At 36.5% G+C, this 24,065-nt stretch overlaps 1 protein-coding gene across 35 annotated transcripts in view; it reads left to right on the forward strand.

The window, feature by feature from the left end:
• BBX (BBX high mobility group box domain containing) overlaps positions 1-24,065 on the forward strand; it is a 363,188-nt gene that overhangs the window by 276,833 nt on the left and 62,290 nt on the right. For all 35 annotated transcript variants that reach the window (XM_069069765.1, XM_069069766.1, XM_069069788.1 and 32 more), the window contains one exon: positions 12,207-12,287. In XM_069069765.1, coding sequence (XP_068925866.1) covers positions 12,207-12,287 — 81 coding nt within the window. The remainder of the gene's footprint in view (positions 1-12,206; positions 12,288-24,065) is intronic.

Raw genomic sequence — 24,065 nt, forward strand, 5'->3', positions numbered from 1 at the left:
TAGGCTTTCTATAATTCACAAAATGATTGCTCAAAAGTAGCAGAGGAAAAGTTTTTGGGCTCTTGAGTCGGAGGACCTCTATGAACTAGGGTAAGTCACTTTAATCTCTTCGAGTCTAAAGAAGCCTGATATCCTCATCTTTAAAAGGAAGGAATTGGACTAGGTGAGTTCTAAGAGCATTCTAGCCATGAAATACTATGATTCTGTGACCTTTGGTTTATCAGTAAGAGTTAAATGTGGGCGTGGATGTATATGTGTACATACACACACACGTGTGGGTATATGTATATGCATAGAGCATTTCTTTTTTCTGTTTTTTTCTTGGAGGGAGGGCAATTGGGGTTAAGTGACTTGCCCAAAGTCACATGGCTAGTAAGTGTGTCAAGTGTCTGAGGCCGGATTTTAACTCAGGTCCTCCTGACTCCAGGGCTGGTGCTCTATTCACTGCACCACCTAGCCTCCCTGACAGAACATTTATTAAGCACTTACTTTGTGCTAGTCACTATACTAAACTCTGGAAATACTACTACTACCACTACCATGACTATGACTGTAACAGTTACTACTACAGACTACTACTAATATATATTAGTATACTATTTATTAGATTATTAAATATATGAAGAAATATATGACAAATTTTAAAATATATTTTTATAAATATGTATTGACGTGTGTTATATTTATTCATTATATGTTTCTATTTTATAAATATACATTTAAATATAAAATATGTGAAGAAATAAATTAAAAATAACTAATAAAAATTTTAAAAAGAATTCAAGGTTTAAGGTTTGCAAAGTGCTTTACTTACTCACCTTTGCATAGCCTGAGAAGGTTGGTGCTGATAATATCCTAATTTTAGAATTGGGAAAATTTAGGCTGGGAGGAGTGAAGTACCTGCCTGGCCTACACAGCTAGTAAGTGGCTGAGGTGAGGTTTCAGCTCAGACCTTCCTGACTCCAGGCTCCACCCTCTGTCCACAGGAAGGATCTGGCTGAATAAAAACAAGACGGACCCTACCATCTTCCATTCTTTTTTTTTTTAAATGCTTTCTTAACTTCTGATTTACATCGTTCGTTTCTGCCAGATTTTGAGTTACAAATTTTCTCCCCGTTTTTCCCCCACCCATCCCCCCAAAACAGCAGTCCCACAGGATATCCCCACCTCTGATCTGCTCTCTCCCATATTTTCTCCCATACCCGTTTCAACTTTTCCAGTAGGGCATGGTGGATCTCTATATTTCCCAATTATATGTAAAACAATATTGATAATAGTATATATATATTTAAACATTTGATTTTAAAACTTTGAATTCCAGATTCATTTCCTTCCTCCCTTATCACCCACCCTTACTGGGAAGATAAGCAGTTCAGTATAGGTTGTACATGTGTGGCTAATGCAAAACAATAACATAGCAGATATATTGTAAAAGACTGACTATATTTCCCTCCCTCCTATCCCACATCCCACTTGTTCTATTCTCTACTTTGATCCTGTCCCTTTTCAAAAGTGGGTGCTTCCAACTTCCCTCCCCCCCCCCCTCCCCGCCCGTCCATCATCCCCCCTCCCCACCCCCCCCCCCCCCCCATTCTCCTGGAGGGTGAGATCCCCTATTTAGTGTGTATTTCCCTCCCTCCTCAAGCCAGATTCAATATGAATAAGGTTGACCCATTCCCTTTTGCCTTCCTATTCTTCCCCTCCATTGTAACCATTTTCCCTTGCCTCTTCTGTATGAGATAGTTGCCCCACTCTGTCTCTCCCCATCTCCTCTCATTATATCCCTCTCACCTCTTAATTTCATCTTCCATTCTAATAAGGAAAGGAAAAACATATGAGAGCTGAAAAGGGGGATGGAGGTAAAAGATGTCTGAGCTAGGGGTGTGGAGGTCTTTGGAGAGTTAGTCCAGGGGTGAGAGAGCTGAAGCATTTGGGGGATTCTTCTTGAAATGGTGGTCCCTGGGGAAAGAGTCACCAGTCAGAAGAACAGGCCTTCAGAATAGAGGTTTCTCAAGGGTGGTAAAGGGGAGAAGGAGGAGTTTCAAGAGTGATGCAGGGGCTCATCACCTCACTCCTAGCCTGCTGAGATAGCCTGCTGGTCAGTCTCCCTGCCACAAGTCTGTTTCCATTCCAACCCTTCCTCCACTCAGTTGACAGTGGTCTTCCTAAAGCGTAGGTCTGACCATGTCACCTTCCTACTCAGTACACTCCAGTGGTTCCCTATCACCTCCGGTACCAAATGTAAAATCTTCTGTTGGGCTTTATAACCTGCACCTTCCTCCTACCTTTCCAGTATTCTACCTGCAAGTACTCTTTGATCCCATGGCACTGCCCTCTTTCCTGTTCCTCAAATAAAACACTCCATTTCCTGACTCCAGGCATTTTAACTGGTTGTTTTCCCACGCCTGGAATGCTCTCTCTCCTCATTTCTACCTCCTGGCTTCCCTACTTTGAGTCTTAGTTAATATCCTGCCTTCTACAGGCGGCCGTTCCTGATCCCTGTGAAGTTCAGTGCCTTCCCTGTGTTGAGGATTTCCAGTTTATCTGTGCATTTCTTGGTTGTACATAGTTGTTTACATGTTGTCTCTCTCGTTCGATTGTGATTCCTTGAGAATAGGAACTTTCTTTTTCCTTTCTTTGTATCTCCAGCACTTGCACAATGCCTAGCATATAGTAGGCACTTAATAAATGTTTATTGACTGATAGAGTCCAGGAGTGGGCAAAGTAAGGCATAACTCTTAAAATGAATGCATCCTAGATGGGGGACTTGTGAATTTTAAATGTTTTGGGGGTTATGAATAAGGCTATGATTAGAGCAATTCTTCGTCAATAGAAGCTGTTAGTTATATAGAGGGTGGCTGTTACACATTCTCATGGAAGGTTTTAGAAGAAAATGTATTAATGCACACATAGTATATAGCATATAGAGAGGGGATTTGGTGTACCGTTATACCCTGATGAGAGCATTATTATCAGTCCTTCCAGTGAGGAGGTAATAGGGACCACCTTTCACCCCAAAACACACACACACACACACACACACACACACTTTGCATGTCTGTGTTTATAAACAGGTTAGGGAGTTATGTAATTAGGATTTTGTGCTCCCAGTAGAATTTCTTCACCACCCATAATAAATACCCTACTTACCAGCCATACTATCTGAACTTCCACTTGTGAAAGGTTATTCTTTTGAATTAAGCACTGCCCATTATGGTCGTTGCTTTTAAACATACTACCCATAGATGCAAAACATGTTAAACCATTAATGCCTTTGATAGCTAAAATGGGAGTTCTTAACCTCAGGTACACTTGGTTTTTTAAATATCTAGATTGCACAAAATGACAATTGTCCAGGAGACTCAGCATAAAGGAAGTCATCAGAAAGATATATGATCTGAGAAGCTGTGAAATAATGCCATTATATGTCAGAGGCCAAATTATCCTTTTAAGTGTCCTGAAGTCTTATGTGAATAAATAGCATATTCTTTAACAAAAAATAAATGAATATTTTTATAATTGTATTTTAATAATCTTTATTTTTTATGAATTTAAAAATATGATTCTGAAAAGTCCATAGAATTCACCAGACTACCAAAGGGATCCATGACACAAACAAAGATTAAGAATCTCTGCCCCAGTGTGATAGAATTTTTCAGAACCTTTCTTTCATAATAGTAACAATTAGGGCAATATAAAAGCACTGGTTGACTTGTAAGAGATAGGGTACTGAAAGAAGGGAGTGAAGGGTGGAAAATGGAGATGTGGGAAAAGAGGAAGGGAAAACCACATAATAATTTCATCCAGGGTTTGCCTTGTTCAACACAGAGTTAATCAAGACCTGACTATATGTGCACCAATTAAACTGTCTTTAAAAAAACTTCTATGAGAATGTGTAACCGTTACCTTTCATATAACGAGCACCTTCTAAATTGGCATAGAATTGCTGTAATTATAGCCTTTGCTCATACCCCCAAACATTTTCAATTACTACATAAATCACCCATCCAGATATAACACCCAGGCCCTAAAAATTTAAGGTTTTTTTTTTTTACTTCTGTCATGTATACTTTATATGCACAAAATTATGATAATTAGATATTAACTAGACATGAACTTCCTAGCATTTCTAGAGCCTGATAGGGGGTAGGGGAGGGGAAGTTAGAGAACCCTGCAGTGGGACATTTCATCTAAAACTCCCTTTATCACAGTGTATTGTAAATTTCTCACCATGATAGTATATAACTGGGAATTAAGGGAAATAAAATGTTATAGAATAGGAAAAAAACAATTCACACATCACATTTATTCTCTGATAGCCCTCCAATAATAAAATCAAGCAGAATCAATTATTTAGCACCACATATATCTGTAATATAATTTAAACAGCAGGAAAGATTTCTGGAGACCATCCCTTATGACTTTTCATTCTGACTGCATGGCCCTCTTACGTTCTTTCTCTTTATTGCTATCACTATGGGAAACAATCAAATAGACTGGGTATAAAAAGGAATGATTCCCTTCCAGGAGAGTTGTAATTCATTGTGAACATTGTTTACCCAAGACTCGTCTTTTGTTATCAAATGGACATTTGTTAAAGTTGGAAAGTCTTTTCGTTTAACAGTAAGACACATTAACAAACATGTTAAAAATGGTATTTGGCTTCTTAACTGAAATTAATGAAAAGCTCGTTGGTGTATTCTTATTCTAGAATCACCAACTATCAATCCAAATGAAGGAAATTTTACCTTGAAGATTTGGGGGAAAAATTTTAACATTTAGAGAATAAAAATATATGCATTTTACAAGTAAAATATAAGTAGAAAAATCTAATGAAAACCCTAGCACCATTATCATCCTGTTTCTCATGATTTTTTTCCTAATCAGTAATCCAGGTAGTCTGAATTTAGGCCATTAAAAGCTCTGGTCTTCCTATATGTCTATATTATGATCATTGTAATTAGTCAAAATGAGTTTTCTATCTGTAACCTTTATTTTTCATACCTAAATAGGTTAATCAGTCACTTCTAAGGAGTAATCTGTTTATTTATTGAACACAGATGCTAAGATTGGATTCCAAAATATAACCAGATGCTGAATTTCCATGTTTTAGTTTATTGAAAGACCCTGATCAGCCTGTGGTTTTCTCTGCTGGGTATTCATTTACAGTTAAGCTTTATCTAAACAAAACAGATTCATATGTTTAATACTTACTGTATGCATTTAAAGGTAGACAGTCAATATGAACAATTTAGAACAGAAAACTTTTTTCCTTCAAGAGAAACTCAGAGTTGCAAAAGACCACAGAAAATATTACTACAGAACATATTACTGCTGCTTATTCTAGTTCAAGGGTGGAGAATCTGTAGCGTCAAGGTCATATGTGACCCTCTAGGTTCTCAAGTGTGGTCCTTTGACTAAATCCAAACTTCATAGAACAAATCCCCTTAATAAAAGTATTTGTTATGTAAAACTTGGACTCAGTCAAAAGGCTGCACCCAAGGACCCTACAGGTTCCCCATCGCTGTTGTCCTTCCATATTTATATGGCATGTGATTTTGTTGGTGTGTAGTCATAGACTGTAACTCCTCCGTGACTTAAGTAGTATAAGTCTTCTGGAGTTGCTCTGGTCACTCATATGACAGCTGTGTGGATGCTAGATTAGAAGTTGAAAAGACATAAGGTGGGGAAACTATTTAAGAGGCTATTACTGTAGCCCAAGCAAGAGATACTGGGTATCTGACTAGCGTAGGAAGAAGTACCATGAATGGAATAGAAACGTGCCGAAGATGCAGTGAAGGCAGACTTAGTAACACCTGATGATTATGTAGTCCACAAGTTTGACAAGTATGCCATCTGGGCTTCTATCCAAGTTATTGATAAACATGCTGAATGGCCCTATCCCTTGAGTACTACAACAAAGACATGCCTCCAAATTAATATTTACTCTTTCGATCTGTTGCTTCATCCAGTTACAATCAAAAAGTCTCTCAACTTGTTGAAAATCATCAGTGGTGGAAAAATTTGTTAAATCATTGGCTAACCTGTCAATCTAGTAACTGTAAAAATGAAAGAAATAAGATTAGTTCATCATGAGTCTGTTCCTAATCATGCCATGCTGGCCCTTAGTTACTGTTTTTTAGATGTCCACAAACCATCTCTTTAATAGTTCTTTCAGTAATTTTTCTAGTATTCAAAGTCAAACTCATCAGTTTAAAGATTCTACTAATGCTGATCCTTTTTAAAAAAGTAATGTAACATTTGCTATGGCAGTCAGTCAGTCCTTATTTACTAATTACTGTATGCCAGCAACTATACTAGGTAGTAGGGACAAAAAAAAAAAATGAAATGACCCTTAACAAACTCCTATTTTTTTGAGGAGAAAATATACATATCTGTCCTATCCATTCTTTAATCTTCTCCTTGCCTCTAACATATTTTAAAAAAGAAAAAAACAACCCAATTGATCTGTCAACAACCTCTGTTTATTCTGAGCTTTATGACTGCAAACATTCTTAAAGGTCTGTGTGACACTTGTAGTCATTTTCCATCATATACTTTTATTACCAACTTCTTTTTTATGTATTTTAAAAATCTGTTTGGTCATTGAACTCTTTGTGCCTTCACATCAAAATCTTGAATAACTCTGGTTTTCATTCCTCTTTGGAATAATTACTGTTTTTAGCTTCATAATTTGATTCTTGAAGGCTTTCCATCTCTCTTGGGGACAACTTCCTCATTAGAATTTTAAGACATGGAAAATTACCTATGCTTTTTCTAACCTCTTGGAAATCTACTGTTCTAAAATCTAGTGTAGAGGTCAAACTGTCCATTTTAACTGTCTCAAACTAAAATATAAAGGGGCCACTTTTCCCCCCAAGTTTCTCATCATTTCTACTTTCACTACTAAATTATACTTTTGGAAATTTATAAAATTAAATCTTATTTTTTAAAGTAACAAAAATTGATATTCACTTCCCTTCCCCCAGCATTAAAGGAAAGAAAGAAAAAAAAAACCCTTGTAATTTATGCATATTCAAGTAAAACAAATTACAGCATTGGCCCTATTTGAAAAAAAAAAAAGTCTCATTCTGAACCCTGAGTTCATCAACTCTGTCTGGAGGTGGGTCACATGCTTCCTCTTCAGTCCTGAAATCATGGTTGGTTATTATGTTGATGAGGGCTCTTATGGCTTTCAGAACTGTTTTTACAGCATTATTATTATATTAATTGTTCTCATTCAGCTTACTTCACTCAATATCAATTCATACCAGTCTTTCCAGGTTTCTTTGAGACTGTCCACTTCATTATTTTCAGTAGCACAGTAGTATTAAATAACATTCATATTCCTCAATTTATCCAGCTGTTCCCCAGTTGGTGGGCACCCGCTTGGCTTTCAGTTCTTCGCTACTACAAAAAGAGTTGCTATAAATATTTTTGTACATGTGGGCCTGTGTCTTCTTTCCTGGATATGCTTGAAATAATTGATTTAATAGTGGTATTGCTTAGGTTAAAGAGTAAGCACAATTTAGTCACTTTTTGAACATAGCTCCATATTTCCTTCCACAATGACTAGATTAATTCACAATCCCTCCGGCATTTAATGCTGTTTCTCCCAGCACTTCCAACATGTCTCACTTTCCTTTCTTGTCAACTTTACTAATCTGATGGATAGAGGTAGAACCTCAGAGTGTCTTTGATTTGCATTTTTCTCATTATTAGTGACTGCAGCATTTTTTTATATGGATATCAATCGTTTGGATTTCTTCCTCTAAAAATGATCTCTCCATAGCCTTTGACCATTGATCAACTGAGTAATAGTTATTATTCTTATATCTTTGAATCAGTTCCCTATATTTCTTAGAAATAAAACCTTTCTTAGAGGAACTTCTTGCAAAAATCTCCCTCCTCCATAATTACTAGTTTCCCTTGTAATCTTAGATGCACTGGTTTTATTTCTACAGAAGCTTCTGTGTAATCAGATTGCATCATTTTATCTTCTCTGATCCTCTCTCTTTCCCATTTCCTCATAAACTCTTTTTTGTATATAGCTCTAAAAGGTACTGTCTTCTGTTCTCCTTTAATTTTTTTTTATATCGTCCTTAATCTCTAAGTTATCTTTCAATTTGGAGCTTATTTTCATATTTGGTGTGAGATGTTGTTCTGTATCTAATTTCTGCCAGATTGTTTTCCAGTTTTCCCAACAGTTTTTATTGAATAATGAATTCTTATCCCAGTATCTGGATTTATCAAACACCAGGCTACTAGGGTAATTGACTTCTTTATGTCGTATATTTATTTTCTTTCACTGATTGACCTTTCTATTTCTTTTTGTTATTGTTTGGTAGTGTCTGACTCTTTGTGTCCCCATCTGGGGTTTTCTTGGCAATGGTACTTGAAGATTTTACCATTTCCTTCTCTAGCTCATTTTACAGATGAGGAAACTGAGGCAAACAAGTTTGAATGACTTACCCAAGGTCACATAGCTAGTAAGTGTCTGAAGCCGTATTTGAAATCAGGCAGATGATTTTTCCCTGACTCCAAGCCTGGTGCTCTATCCACTCTGCCACCTATCTGCCCTTGTCTATTTATTAACCAGTGTCAAATAGTTTTGATGATTATTGTTTTATAGTTTGAGATGTGATATTGCTAAGCCTTCTTTCCTACCTTTTTTTTTTCATTATATCCTAATTTCTTCTTAATGGTCAGAATCAGGTGGAAAATAATTTCCTCTCTGTTTCGTCTATGAATGAATGAATGAACGAATGAATGAATGAAATTAACCATGAAAGCAAATCAAGAATTTATTTCTGGAAAAAGTGAGTTCTGTCAGATGTCCATACAACTGAAGTCTTCCATCACACTATATTATGCCTTTTTGTCAAGTTCCTGATTTCTCTGTACCAACTTATTTCCTTTTGAACAAGTTGGTCTTTGTTTTGCCCTTGCTGTGATATTTTTTCTGTCATTTCCTTCTGTTGTTCTTGACCCTGATATTCTTTATGATGGCTTTATTTGTCCAGTTCCTGGATTTTCTTAAGTGAATATGCATTCTTAATATGCTAATCTACTAATTTACCACACTTTGCCTAGTCCACTCTTACTGCACAAAGCATATCCTTCTACAAATATTATTTAGTAACATCTCACATCTAAACAGAATTTTGAAGTTTACTAAGTCCTTTCCTCACAACTTTTTTTTTGGAGGAATTTATTTTTGTTTAAGCTGGAAACAGGAAAGAGGGAATAATAGAGAGGCATAACAGACAGAGGCCACCTTTTTGTCCACCTCAGCTGGACCTCTTTCCCTTAAACATCTCTATTTACAGGTCACATCTTCCTCAACAGAACTGCTGCTTTAGCCTGAGGGTTCTAAGTCTGCTGGAAGGGATGGATAACAGCAACCTTTTGAAATGGGTAGCACAAATCTATAGGTTTCAGGTTTTTATCTGTAAAGAGAAAGAGTTGTACTAGATGAAGAAGCTGAGTGACTAATTGATTCACTCAGAATCACACAGCCAATAAGTATCTGAGGCAGGATTCAAAGGTAGGTCTCTTGGTACCAAATCCTGTACTCCAGACACTATGACATGTTGCCTCTCTTGAGTTCTATTTCACCTCATTTATACCTGTGAGGTTATTTTGGCCTCTCTATTAGTATATCTAATACACATTATTTATTACCCATACCTCATTCAATTACATACAGACACCTGAGGTCATGGATTCTATTCCTAGTTCCCTCTTGGTTATTGTCTCCCATGAATTACTAATCCTCTCCACTGATCTTTATGGTATCTAGTTTGAACATTATATAGAGTCAGTTTTCTCCCTCCTCTTTCATTTCCATTTAGCTTTTGGCTTGAGTTATCTGGATTATTTGCAGAATTTTTTTTTTACTTCATCATTGTCAGTCATCATCTTCGAGACATGTTCAAAAATAATTGAGAATTTCTTAGTAATGTGAATTGCAGAGGCATTTTTAAAGCATTAATTGTTGTACTGAAAAGTCTGATAGGATTGAGAGCAACGGACCAATCCACAGTGTTATGAAAAATTAATTTGGGTGTGTATATCATAAAGAACATAGTTTATCAGAATTACTAAATGAATGTGTGAAAGAGGCATTATGTGTTCCCTTTAAAACACTATTATATTTAATGGTACAGAATTCAGTAAAATTCAATAACTATGTAATTACATGCCTGCTATGTGCAAAAAAAAAAAAAACAACCCAAGCTAGGCAGAGGGAAATGCAGTGATAAATAAGTTATGGTACCTGCCCTCAAGTAGCTATGCTACAACATATGGGGAAGGCCCACCTTCTTTATATTGACAGATTTATTTTTTACTGGACCTGTGATTTCATCAGTGTAGGGAACTTGTGATGAAGTAAATCAGTCCATCCATACAGATCAGCACCTTTTGCTCTTGTCCTAGAGAGTTGCCTAGGGGTACTAAAAGATAAAGTGATTGACCTGGAGTCACACAGGCTGTAAATGTCAGAGTCTGAATTTGAACTCTGACTCCAAAGCCAGCTCTTGCTTCTACACCATGTCATCATGCTATCTAGCTGAGCAACTGATCATTAACTTTGTAAATCAGCTACTCTCTCATTTCAATTGTACAAAAATCAGCCAACAGGAAAGCTCATCCTAGATGGAGCATCTCACTTCCTGATGCTGTGGGATGAATGGATATTAGCTTACTTGTTTTTCAGCGTACAAGAAGTACTCTAGGTTATGCATGACTAGAAAAAGATAGAGTTAAAACATGAATAAGTGAGAATAATGTTGGTTAAAAAAATCTTGTAGGTTTATAAAAATATGTACCATGGTATTTTTTTCAAAACCTATTCAAGAATAACTTACCAAGGAGTGAATCAGAAGAGTTTTATGCTAAAGTTGTGGTGTCTGGATGTCAGTCTTCCTAAATTTGAACTTCTCAAAAATCAACTCCTCTCCTCTCCTCTCCTCTCCTCTCCTTTCCTTTCCTTTCCTTTCCTTTCCGTTGGAGGGGGGAAGGCAAGGCAATTGGGGTTAAGTGACTTGCCCAAGATCACAGAGCTAATTAATTGTCAGGTGTCTGTGGTCGGATTTGAACTCAGGTTTTCCTGACCCCAGGACCAGTGCTCTATTCACTGCTCCACCTAGCTGCCCATAAGCTATTTCTAGTCAAAGTTGTACTATGCTAAGTGAAATCTTTTCACTGGATTTAAGCAGTTATTGTACCATTTATTTTCCATTTTCTAACATGTGCTACTTGCATTATAGATCATCTTTTAGTAAAATGTGCCCTATCCAACACTTAAATTCTTTGCCTGGTGCATACAACAGTCTTCTAATTTTTGTGATTTGATTTTATGTTTTCTGTGGAGTCCTAAGGAGACTAATTTTTATTGATGTTTGACCAAATGAAAGTGATTCTATGGATTTTTGTTGTTGTGGAATCAATGCTTTTCCTGTTTAACTTGTAAGTTAAAAACCAAAAAGGGGGATATTTTCTCATGCTGCAGTATTATGACGACCAAGAAAATTATCACCTTAAAAATAGCCACCTGTGCCATGTTTAAACTATGTATTGTGATTGTTGAGATTTACAGTAATAACAACTAAGGATTCTACTTATTAAAATCTGTTCCCTTGATTGGTTTCTTGTTCTCCTGGGCTATTACAAAACCTTATCTATGCTTTATTTACTCTGGCTCTCCTTACTGGCTACTTCATCCTCTACTAGCTCTCCCTATTTTAGAACTATGAACTATGATCAAATCAGCTTATCAATCCAGTCATTATTTCTGAATGGAATATTTCAATTCTGCTCCCCAGAGCACTACTTACCAAGCCTGTAATTTTCCTAGCTAAAGTTTCACTCCTTGATTACCACTTCTCTGGGTATTTTCTTTCCTATTAGAATTCAAGCTCCTTGAGGGCAGAAACTATATTTGATTTTTATAAGTCTCTAACTTAGCACAATGCTTGGCTAGCAGGGAGCACAGTAAATGCTTCCCTCTGCCCACCCTCCCTCCCCACTCCCATTTAACTAACCTCAATAAGTTCAAATGGGTAAGGGAGGTGTATTAGAAAGCTTTGGGTGCTTGGGAATAACAAACAGTAATAGAGATTCAGTGGAAGTTGAGTATTTATGAGCAGACGGCCAACATTCTGGTATCATAACATTCTTTATGTGAATTGTTTTCAATGTAGATCTCTTCAAATACTTCACAGTTGGGTAGTCCTGAGCCTGTGAAACGCTGTGGGAAGTCTGCACTCTTCCAATTGGCAGAGGTGAGTTTCCAAGTAGCTTTTAATCTGAAAGTTAATGGAAAGTTTAATCATAAAAAAGCCTCCTCTTAAATATACTCATCAATTCTCAACAGTAGCAATAATAGATTGTTTCAGCAATTAGATTATATACATGATAGTATTTGGAGTTAAGGTTAGACATAAAGGCAAAAAAATTCTGGTGGTGAGGTCTGTTTAACATTGGAAGAGGGAGATTGTACAATCTCTTTCTCAGGAAGTTTTGAAAAACAGCATAGTGTCTCATTTTCTGGGCTGGTTTATGCATATCTAGCTGGAGGGCAGAGGAATGGAATAGGTCATTTGCACATTTTCTGGTTGTAATAATAGTAGAAAAGCCTTGCTTGGTTGTACTTTTAAAGTAGTTTTTTTTTTCCTTTTAACAAATAATGATTTATCAACATGATATAGGAAATCTTAATTAAGCTTTTCTCAGACATTACATAGTGAATGCATTAGTCAAGTTGCGGGCACATGTTATGCCATACTGTTGTATGACTTTTGTGGAGGTTGTGGGCCGATTAGAAGTCACATTTCTCTTGTTCATGATAGGGCTATCCACCCCCCCCCCCCAAGAGTTACAGTTTTAAGAGCAGTAAATAATATCAGATATTATCTACTTTTTCATCTTCATTTTATCAATAAGGAACTGAGACCCAGAAGTATTAAGTGACTTCTCAGAGGTCACACATACAGTACTTAACAGAGCTGGGATTCAGATCCAGACTATAGTGTTTTTCTGCTATAGGCGCTAGAAAGCACAGTGGAGAGAACTTAGAGTCAAGTCAGGAAGAGCTGTGTTCCAATCCATCTTCAGACTCTTCCTAGCTGTGTGACATTGGGGAAGTTACTTAAGCTCTGTATGCCTCAATTCTTCAAATGTAAAAATGGCAATAACAGCACCAATTCCCAGGACTGTCATGAGTATCAAATGAAATGATATTTGTAAAGGGCTTAGCACAATGACAGGCACATACATAGTAGGCACTTAATTTTCTTCCTTCTATTCTCTCCAAGAGAATAGATAATTAGCACTCATAGAGCCCTTTGATGTTTGCGAAGTACTTAATATAGGTTGTATTACTTGAACTTCATAAAGCTTTATCATCTGTCTCAGTAGGTGCTATAATTATTCCCATTTTACAGATGAGGAAACTGAGGCCAAAAGGAGTAAGTGACTTATCTAGGATGACATATAGCAAGATTTTTTGATTCAAGGCTGACAGGAAAATATTTTCTTTTTACCAGAATAAGAAGACAATAGGAAAGGCACGAAATAGGAAGTAGATTTCCAAAGGGGTCTCAGACATCATCTAGCCTAGTCCCTTCATTTTACAAAGGAAGGAACCAAGGTTTTAAATAACTTTCCTAAAGTAGTTTGGGTAGGGTAGTTAATGAGTCTCAGAGTCAGGATTTGAGCCTAGACCAGGGGTGGGAACCTGGGCCTCAAGGTCACATGGCCTTCTAGGTCCTTGGATGCAGCCTTTTCACTGAGTCCAAGTTTCACAGAACAAATCCTTTTGTTAAGGGAATTTGTTCTGTGAAGTTTGGATTCAATCAAAAGGCTGCACTTGAGGACCTAGAGTGCCACATATGGCCTCGAGGCCAAAGGTTTCCCACCCCTAGCTAGACCTTCCAACTCTAAGCTTAGCCAATCATGTTGCCACACCTATCAGATGCCTCACTTCTGAACCCCATCTTTATGGCTGCTGAGTATGCTGTTGTATAAGTAAAATGGCCCTTTGGGAAAGACTCAGAATATAATTTTATTGGCTTCTCATTTTAAAATAACACATTTTTTAAAAAACTTGTTCAAGTTATAACACAGAAAAATAAAATAGTTTTCTAAAGGCAGGGAGCGCTTTTTAAACACTTTACAGTTTCATCTGACTTATAAACATACATTAGCTGAGGGGTAAACATTGGTAAGAAATGGTGATCTCATAAGACAAAGGGGTATCTGCAGTTCAGATATCTGGAACATCAAAGGGGTAATAAGTAGACAGAATTGTCTTACTATGAGCATAAAGCTAGTGTGCCTCTTACAGACCATTTTAAGATGCAAGGCCAATGAATGACTTAAAAATCCCCAAGAAATCCTCCAATAAAGAAGAATGTTGCTCAAAAGCATTTGGTGGTAATTTCATGGCAAAACATTGCCTCATTTATAAAGAACTGGTGAAAAAACTTCTCAACATGAGTAAGTATAAACAATTAGATCCGTGATTTTTCATTGAGATTTGTAGAAGAATAAATAGGCAAGGAGATGATGGGACTGAATGAAATTGTAGGAGATGATTAAAAACATGTAGACTCTCATTTGGAGTGACTTTCAGAAAAGTGAATTGTTATAAATCCACAGCTCTTTTCTTTAATCTTAGACAAGGCAGTTAGCATCAATAGACCTCGGTTTTCTCATCTATGAAATGGGCATAATAACTTATACTATGTGTCTCCCAGAACTGTTGTGAGAAAAAAATAGGAGATATAGATATATACATACATACATAGTGTGTGCATATACATGCATATAAGATGTCTGTATATAAATTTATATACATATATACATACATACACATATATGCATTATTATTATTTGTAGAAGTAGTGCCATTTGTTATGGCTGACCACTAAAATATATACCTTTTACCACCAAATATATAAGGTATCCCAAAAAGTCTTATGGCAGTTTTAGCCTTTAAAAAAGCATAAAGCTGGGGCAGCTGGGTGACACAGTGAATAGAACACTGGCCCTGGAGTCAGGAGGACCTGAGTTCAAATCCAGCCTCAGACCTAGCTGTGTGACCTTGGGCAAATCACTTAACCCTAATTTCTCTACCTTCCCTCCTCCAAAAAGGCCAAAAATTTAAAAAGCATAAATCCATACTAAAACTCCATATACATATACACACACAGATACATACATAGACATATATACATATGTGTCTATATACAGGTACGTGATATATAATATTTAAAGTTAATGTTAAATAAATATGAAGTAGCCAAAAAATCCCAAAACTGCATTATCTCAGCCATCCATATCAATTATTCTTTTGTCACAAAATGAACCCCAAATTTCTTCTTTCAATGGTGTAATAAAGAGACCAATTTGCTTTTGTAATGCCTTGCCTTTGAATGGCAACTGAGCAAAAAAGTTATTTCTTATGAAATTATAATTCATGCTAAATTAATCAATCAGTCATTCTTTAACTTTGTAGGGAATGAATCCCAAATGAGAAACAAATTCTGTGTCTTGGTAGATTTTTGGATTCTTCTATCACATTGAGGGGGATTCTTCTATCGAATGGAGGGCTTCAGTAATTGCAATTATTGAAACAAAATCATTATAAGTATATAGGAATAGGGACTAGACGTGTGATTTCATTGGCATAGGGAACTCCCAGATGAAGAAATCCCCTTTACTAAGGCAACTTGTGGTTTTAGTAAGTTACCTAGGGTACTAAGTAGTTAAGAGATGTGCCCAGTGTCACGTAGCCAGTATGTGGCATTCAGAAGCAGGACTTTGGACTCAGGTCTTTCTGATATCAAGCATGTCTCTTTATGTAGTACACCATACTATAACTATAAAAGATGCATTTATTCTGCATCTTTATGTGCTTTTCATTTGGTTTTAAAAAATAAGCTTATGTAGAAACTAGACATACCAAAAAATAAGGATTTCCCAAGAAATGCTCTTATCATCTTACATAGAGGATGTGCCAAAAGTCTTAGTACAAGTTTAGTCAGTCAGTAAACTGGCATTTATAGTCATTAAGTTGTTTCACTTGTGTCTGACTCTTCATTGACCCCATTTGGGGTTTTCTTGACAAAGAACTAGCATGTTTCGCCACCTCCTTCACTAGCTTGTTTAACAGATAAGGGAACTGAGGCAAACAGGGTTAAGTGATTTGCCCAGAGTCATATAGCTAGTAAGTGTGTGAGGCCAGAGGAAGATGAGTCTTCCTGACTTTAAACCTGGCACTCTGTCCACTGTACCACCTACTGGCCGACCATTTATTAAGCACCTGCTATGTTCCAGACACTGTGCTAAGTTGCAGAGATACAAAGAACGGCAAAAAACAAACAATATTAACAAAACCCAAGAACAAAACAACTCCTGCTCTCAAGGAGCTTACAGTTTAACGGAAGAGACAACATACTAACAAGATATATACAGGATAAATTGTTAAATTTAAGTATTAAAGCTGCAAGTTGCATGAGAAGTTTTTGGGTGTCCTGTATAAGAAAACCATTGTGACAAAATTATAATATTTGCGGAATTTGCAGAATTTTGGTATACCGTACTGTTAACTAGCATGTTTCATGTTAACTAAAAGTACATTCACTATTATGTGAGTCAACTCTAAATAACCATCAATAGAAAAAAAGTCCTCAATGTTTCTTAGTTTAGGGAGTACTTGTCCTTTTACTGTTCTCTATCAAAAAACAGGACAGCTAGGTGGCGCCATAGGGCACAGAGCTCTGGGCCTTAAGTCAGGATGACTTCTTTTCTCGAGTTCAATTTGACCTCAGACCTGGGTAAATCAGTTACACCTTTTTGCCTCAGTTTCCTCATCTGTAAAGTGAGCTGGAGCAGGAGATGGTAAATTCACTTCAGTGTCTTTACCAAGAAAATCCCAAATTGGGACATGAAGAGATAGACATAACTGAAACAGCCAAACAATATCACAATACAGAATTTAAATTCCACAAGTTTGGAATTTCCTGTTACCTCATACAATTTGTGTTACAGTTGCCACTTTTGTAACTGCATGCATGTGTATAAGACACATTTTAATGGGTCATGATAAGCTTTACCATTTAAAGTTTTGCAATAAAATAACTTTTTACCTCTAGTGTGATGTGTAAGATAAAACTACTATGTAGTATGCCTATTGGAATTGGAGCAAAAACCATTAAAATTTGCAGTACCCATTTTCCTCTTTCTGAAAAATTTTCACTCACATTTTCTTTATCATATCCTTTTACATATTAGAGAATGTTATACCACATTTTATCACCACATCAGCTATAATGTGTTAGGTAGGAAGTACCTAAGGAAAATTATCACTTGGCCAAAGAAAAGATTCAGTTTTCTAGGATAAAGCCCAGCATCTGCAACCTAGTATTTAAAGTTCTCCAAAATCTGGCTTTCTAGTTTTGCTTCATATTACTCCCCTTAATGCACACTTTATTCCAGTAAAACTGTCCTGCTAACTGTTCATCATCTTGAAACCCCATCTCCTACTTCTGTTCCATTCACAAGTCATATTCTGTTTGGAACATATGCCCTTCTCATTTTCACCTATTAAAATCTCTAACTTTCTTCAAAACATACTACTTGGTAGAGAAAACAGAAGGCTTTATGATTCCCCTTGGCTATTACCAACCTCTTCCTCTTGTAATTGCAATTCTTTACTAGTGCATATTTGTCGGCCAATAGCATTTATTAAACACCAATTATCTACATGCAGCAGGGACTGTGTTAAGTGCTACTTGAGGGAAAGGGTCAGTTCATTTTGTCTTTGTATCCCAGCAGGTAACGTAACACCTTGCAATTAATGTTTGTTGAATTTGATTGGTGTAGTGTGTTAAAGGTAGAACATTTTATTTTGCAAGTGTCTAAGACTGACAGCCATGTAACATTGCTGATAACACTGGGTTTGGAAATGACAGCACTCTTGAAATTGGATGATATGAAAATACTGACAGGCAATACACTGCTAAAAATCAACAGTTATTGGTATATCCACTATGTGAAAAGTACTATGCTGGGTGGTGGAAAAATGCAAGACCCAATCTTTGCCCTTGAGCTGATCAGCTGGTTGGGTTGACAGGGGCTAAAGAAGCTAAATAACTATGTTTCTATACTTCCATATTTCTGTGGAGAAGAGGAAAGGCAGACAGAAGCATTTATTACGTATCTGCTATGTGCCAAGCACTTTCCAAATATTGTCTCATTTGATACTCACAATGACTCTGGGAGGTAGGTGCTGTTATTGTCCTCGTTTTACAGGTGAAGAAACTGAGACAGACGGAGATTAAATGATTTGTCCAAGGTAATAGAGCTAGTAAGTGCCTAAGCCTGGATTTGAACTCAGGAATTCCTGACTCTAATCCCAGTGTTCTATACACAGTACCACCTAGCTGCCTCAGCTGTGGTGATATAATCTTATGGTTGTAACTCCTTACAGTCAGTCAATAAAATCTTCATTAAACACTATGTTTGGTGCTTGGAATACAAATGAAATTAATGTAGCAATCCCTAACCTCAAGAAGCTAGTTTACCAGATAACGTCAGCCAATACATGTTCTTTCATTCTTTCTGACACTCATCCATGTCCTCCCATAAGTATTTGACAGGGGATCCACCCAACTTACTAGGGAGTTTCTCATAGGATGTTTTAACATGAGGCAGGTAAACTGGAGCAGGATAGGGGCTATTATTCCACTCTTGTTGTTGATGGGTCCCTCCTTTTTTTTTTAAGTTATAGTTGTCTCTCTCCTGACATTCTTTTTTTTTTTTTTTGCTTTTTGGGGGGCAATTGGGTTTAAGTGACTTGCCCAAGGTCACACGGCTAGTTTTTGTGTTAAGTGTCTGAGGCCAGATTTGAACTTTAGGTCCTCCTTACTCCAGAGCCAATGCTCTATTTGCTGCGCCACTTAGCCACCCTTCTCCTGACATTCTTAATGATGATTTTCCTTCTCAGTTCTTCGGTGATAACATTGCAACCTTATTCACATTCCATGTCCTTCTCCATTGCTCCTTGACCCTCAGCATTGAGCCTGTGTAGACCATGGTATTCTGAGAATTAGGAGACATGACATTTATGGTGTTCCCAGAAGAATAGTGATATTTTTAAAAATAGATCTTTATATCAGAGAGAAACATGGGCTCATTAAAAATAAGTGCACTATTTCATAAAGACAATATGCTGGATCATAGTGAATTCTGTTGGCTAGCCACTTTCCTCTTTCTGTTCATTTCCAGTTCCCATATAGCAACAACAATAATACCACCACCAACGGCTAGCATTTAGGTACTACTTAAAAGCCTTCGGAGTGCTTTACAAATATTATCTCATTTTCTACTTATATAATTGCCAGTCTTGAAGCACAAGAAGTATCCAGATCAAGACAGTACATGATTAATTACTAAATGAGTGTGATAGACAGTGAGTTACTAACACCTCAGAAGATGGAGACAATGGTGAACATGATAAGGAATTGAACTGGATTACTCACCACAGGAAAGAACAAACTTGAAAGAAATTATTTTTTAAAAAAGAACTGAAAGAATTTAATTGCTAATTGTGAATATTAGAGCAGATATAGAAGAAAGAAGAAAGAATGATTCCCCAGATTTGGCACCTAGGTGATGGAGAGAGATAATGATGGTTCAGTTAACAGGAATGGGGAAGTCAGGAAGGGGAGTAAGTTTTGGTAGAGGAAGATCATGAGTTCCTTTTTAGAAAATTGGAGTTTTAGATTCGAACTCAATATCCAAGTGCCATATCAGCTACAAAGCTAGAGAAAAGTCAGGGCTACCAGTATAGATTTATTAGTCATCATAATTAAAATCATGTTCATAGGTATGCCAGTGGAGAATTTGTGAGCATTTAGAAAGAGGGATAGAGTTCACTGTGAGCCAGCATATGTTCATTAAGAACATGACAGAGAGACTAGCTGCATTTCCTTTTTTATGGTCTGTGTTTATTAGACTAAATCAGATGAATGTTCTAGTTATAATAAACTTGGATTCCAGCATGACATCTGAACAAGTCTCTCACAGTGTCCATTTGGACAAAATGGAGAAAAGTGTATCAGATGATGATACAGTTAGATTGATTTGGAACTGAACAAACAACTAGATTCCCAAAGTTCGATATACAATAGTAAAACATAAAAGAGCCCTAAGTGAGTTTGATTATTAAAGATAACTGCAGAGAGAATGATTAAGGCAACAAGATCCCAGAGGAGGTAGTAAAGTATTGAATTGCGAACACCTGTGCAAGTATTCGCCTTTTTGAAAAGAAGACATATTTCTTCTGAAAAAAGAACAAAATAGGACAGCAGTACAATGGAATGACCATGTTTAGTGTCTGGTAACCTTTTTATTTATTGTATTTTCATTGGAGGAGAAAACTTTCCTCTCAGATCTAGAGAAAAGTTTTTTATTGAAATGAATTAGAGGACATCTGTGATGTTAAATTCCTCCAGAATTGCCCTTTAAAAAAACATTGGAAATTATTGATCCATTTGGTTTCATGTTAGTCAAGGAGAATGCAAAAATTATAGTTTATTAGATACCTGTAATAGGAGAACAGTAAGGAATATTTTCCCCCAGTGGCTTTTGTTTGGTTTTAGAATCAGATATTTAAAAAAAACAACTTTAGTTTAAAATCACATAAATGGGTAGGTAAGAAATAATGTATATTAATGACTCTATAAATAAAATCTTATGGAAAACCATGACTCATTTCTGGAATAAATGTGGTTACAATGTAGTCACAGTGCATGAAATATTAAAAAATCTCCTGAATAAATTCTGCTTGACTGATCAGTCCAGTCACTTTAGCAAACTCATGTGAATACAGGAGATCTTAGCTTATATGTTTTCTCTTATGTGTATTTTTCATGTTCATTGTCTTAATTTCCCCTTCAGATTATCATTTTGTCAGGTATAGAAATTTTCTGCCTTCATATCTCCCAAAGAACCTATAACACTGTTCTGTTTAGATAATGCATAATACACAACTGTTACCATATATTATTACAAATATATTAGCACCACCCCCATTGGCCACTCCCCCAACCTACACTTGCCTTTACAACCTGAAGTAGCAACCTCACAGTTTGTCTTCTCACTACTCCTGTAAGAGTGGCACTCATAAACCACTGCTAATGTGCTTCCCATTGATCATGAACCAGAATTACTTTTCAGAAAGAGTTAAGACTAAGCAGGTATAACAGGGACGGTTATCAAAGGCACAATCTTCCACATACTCCTTGTGCACATAAGGGGATCATCTGGGGTCTGCTGGAGCTAGCTTGAACCAGCTTACAAAAGCTGAAAAATTTTCAACGTGGGAATTTATTCCTTGGAATTTGGCAATCTCTACAAACCAGCGCTTGATTTGTTTTATTGATTTTCTAGACTTAAGAAAGTGATGAGAAAATGTCAGTAATGTAGATTAGACTTTAAAAGGGTGTCTGTGTACTTTTTCATTCCTCTGGAGAGCCAGTTGTTAAACATTTACCAGTGCACTGTTGGAATGGATAATAGATCATATGATAAGAGTTGGAAGTAGCCTCGGAGTTGTCTAGTCCATTTCCCTATTTTTACAGATGAGGAAAATAACATCTCAGGGTAGGAAACTAACATCTACAGGGTGAAGTGACTTGACTTAGGTCACAAAGGCAGAAAGTAAGCTTTCAGACACAGAATTTGAACTCCAGATCCAGCACTTTTACCACTGTGTACCTTTTAGACTAGGTGGGGTTGAAGGGCAGAGGTGGCATTTGCTTGAAAATATATCATTTAGAAGGGAGATCTTATGTAACTTTTCACATAAGTTTTTAAAATCTTTCAACCACCAGAAATGTTCACCAGCCTCATCTCCACATGAAACAGTTTAACTCCTAGGATATACATTTAACTACATACCATTTCATGAGAATTAACATAATAACCTATTTTAAAATATGAAGTCTAGAAAGTGGCATTATGCAAGAAAAATGACAGCCTCCCTCTTTCAAGTCTTATGGAAACACTATAACTATGTTTTATTTCTTTAGTTTTAGGCTGAAAAGTAGACATCCCAATTATTAGGCAGCCCAGATAAAAGACATCCTTATTCCTTCAGGATGTTATATTTGAAAAAAATACTAAAAATTATCTATTACAAAAGAGATTATTTTTATAATCTTATTAACCATATTTTATTATTTTCAGATGCTATCTTGTGCTGGTATATATTATTATTTTGGTTTTATTTAGATATAAGAGAAATGCACATCATGAAAAATACTTTTAAGTGTAACCTAGAGGCTAGGCCTGCTCTTCAATTGATACCTGCTTGAGCAGGAAGACAAACTCCTGAAAAAAGATTGTGATGGAGACCTTTGCTTCAAAATCTCTTTGAATAAAAAGGAGGGGAGTTTTCCAAATAAACATTCCTGATTAGCAATCAGTAAGTTATTCTTGTTCATAGACAAAAGCCTCTTAATTGTTTGTTACTGGGTCAAGTTTCTACCCTGCCCTATTTTTAATCCAGCTAGCTTCATTGAAATATACAATAAAAGTCTTTTCAGTAGAGATATTGGAGAATAATTTAGATGGGAACCAGAAAAAAAAAACAGCAAAAGGAAGCATCAAGGAAAATTGAAGTGATCAAATGATCGTGCAAAAAATAAACATATTCTCCAAAAAAATATAATACCAAAAATACTACACAACACAGCTAATATAGTAGAAGTGATACAGAACAGAAAAGGGAATATGGCAGGATATCTGCAGAAACAAAAGACTTTAAGCAAGAATTAACATTGGTTAACAAAAATAATTTAATAAACAAAGTAAGAACTTGAAAAAAGTTGTTTTTTTTTAATAATGGGAGGAACTTTACCTAGAATTTTTAAAAGGTACAAAAAAGTCAAGTCATTATGCATTTATCTTCCAGTGTGCCAGGCATTATGCTAAGGGATGAAAAGAAAGGCTAAAAAACAGCCCCTGCCTCTAGGAGCTCAGTGTAATGGGGAAAAAAAATGTACATGCAACTATGTGCAAACAAGATATATACAAGTTAAATTGGGGCTTGCATCAGAAGAAAGGCACCAAGATTAAAGAGGACGTGGAAAGGCTTCTTGTAGAAGATGGGACTTTATCTGAGACTTGATGAAAGGCAGGGAAATCGGGAGTCACCAAGAAGAGGATTAAGAAAGTTCCAGTGGGGAAGAGCCCCTGAAAAAATTTAAAGTCAGGGGGTGGAGTGGCATGTGTCAGGAACAGCAAGGGGGACAGTCCAGCATCTTTACATCTCAGAGTAAGTTAATAATAGTAAGGGATAAGATGACCGAAAAGGTAGTAGGAAAGGGGCTTGGTTAACAAAGGGCTTTAAAAAGCCTTTCCTCGTGCTGGGGTGGCATTGATTTCTCACAGACATGGCTTCTGGGAGGCCAGACATCTCCTTCAGGGGCAGGTACATGAAAAAAGGTCCAGGAGGAAATGATTTTCTTTGATGAGATAAATATTGAGACTATAACAGAAAATTAGAAATAATAAATAGAATCAAGAAACAGTAGACTTACTCCAGCAGACAATAGTATTGTAGATAAAAATAGCTGACATTTATATAGCACTTACTATATACCAGATACTGTGCTAAGTACTTTACAATTATTAGCTCTTTTGATTGGGAGGTGGTGCTGTTATTATCCCTATTTTACAGATGAAGAAACTGAAGTAAACAGAAGTTAAGTGACTTGCCTGAATTCACATGGCTAGCAAGCGTTTGAGGCCGGACTTGAAATCAGGTCTTCCCTATTCCAGGTCTAGCACCCTATCCACTATACCACTTTGTTGCAGTTTGTTGTTTTTCAGTCATGTCCAATTTTTTGTAACCCCATTTGGGGTTTCTTGGCAAAGATACTAAAGTAGTTTGCCATTACCTTCTCCAGCTCATTTTACAACTAAGATAAACAGGGTTAGATGACTTGCCCAGGATCACATAGCTAGTAAGTGTCTGCGGTCAGATTTGA

This window comes from Petaurus breviceps, unplaced genomic scaffold (assembly GCF_028583685.1).
Source record: "Petaurus breviceps papuanus isolate PSGF00001 unplaced genomic scaffold, PetGlider_PUasm1.0 90792, whole genome shotgun sequence".
NCBI lineage: Eukaryota > Metazoa > Chordata > Mammalia > Diprotodontia > Petauridae > Petaurus > Petaurus breviceps.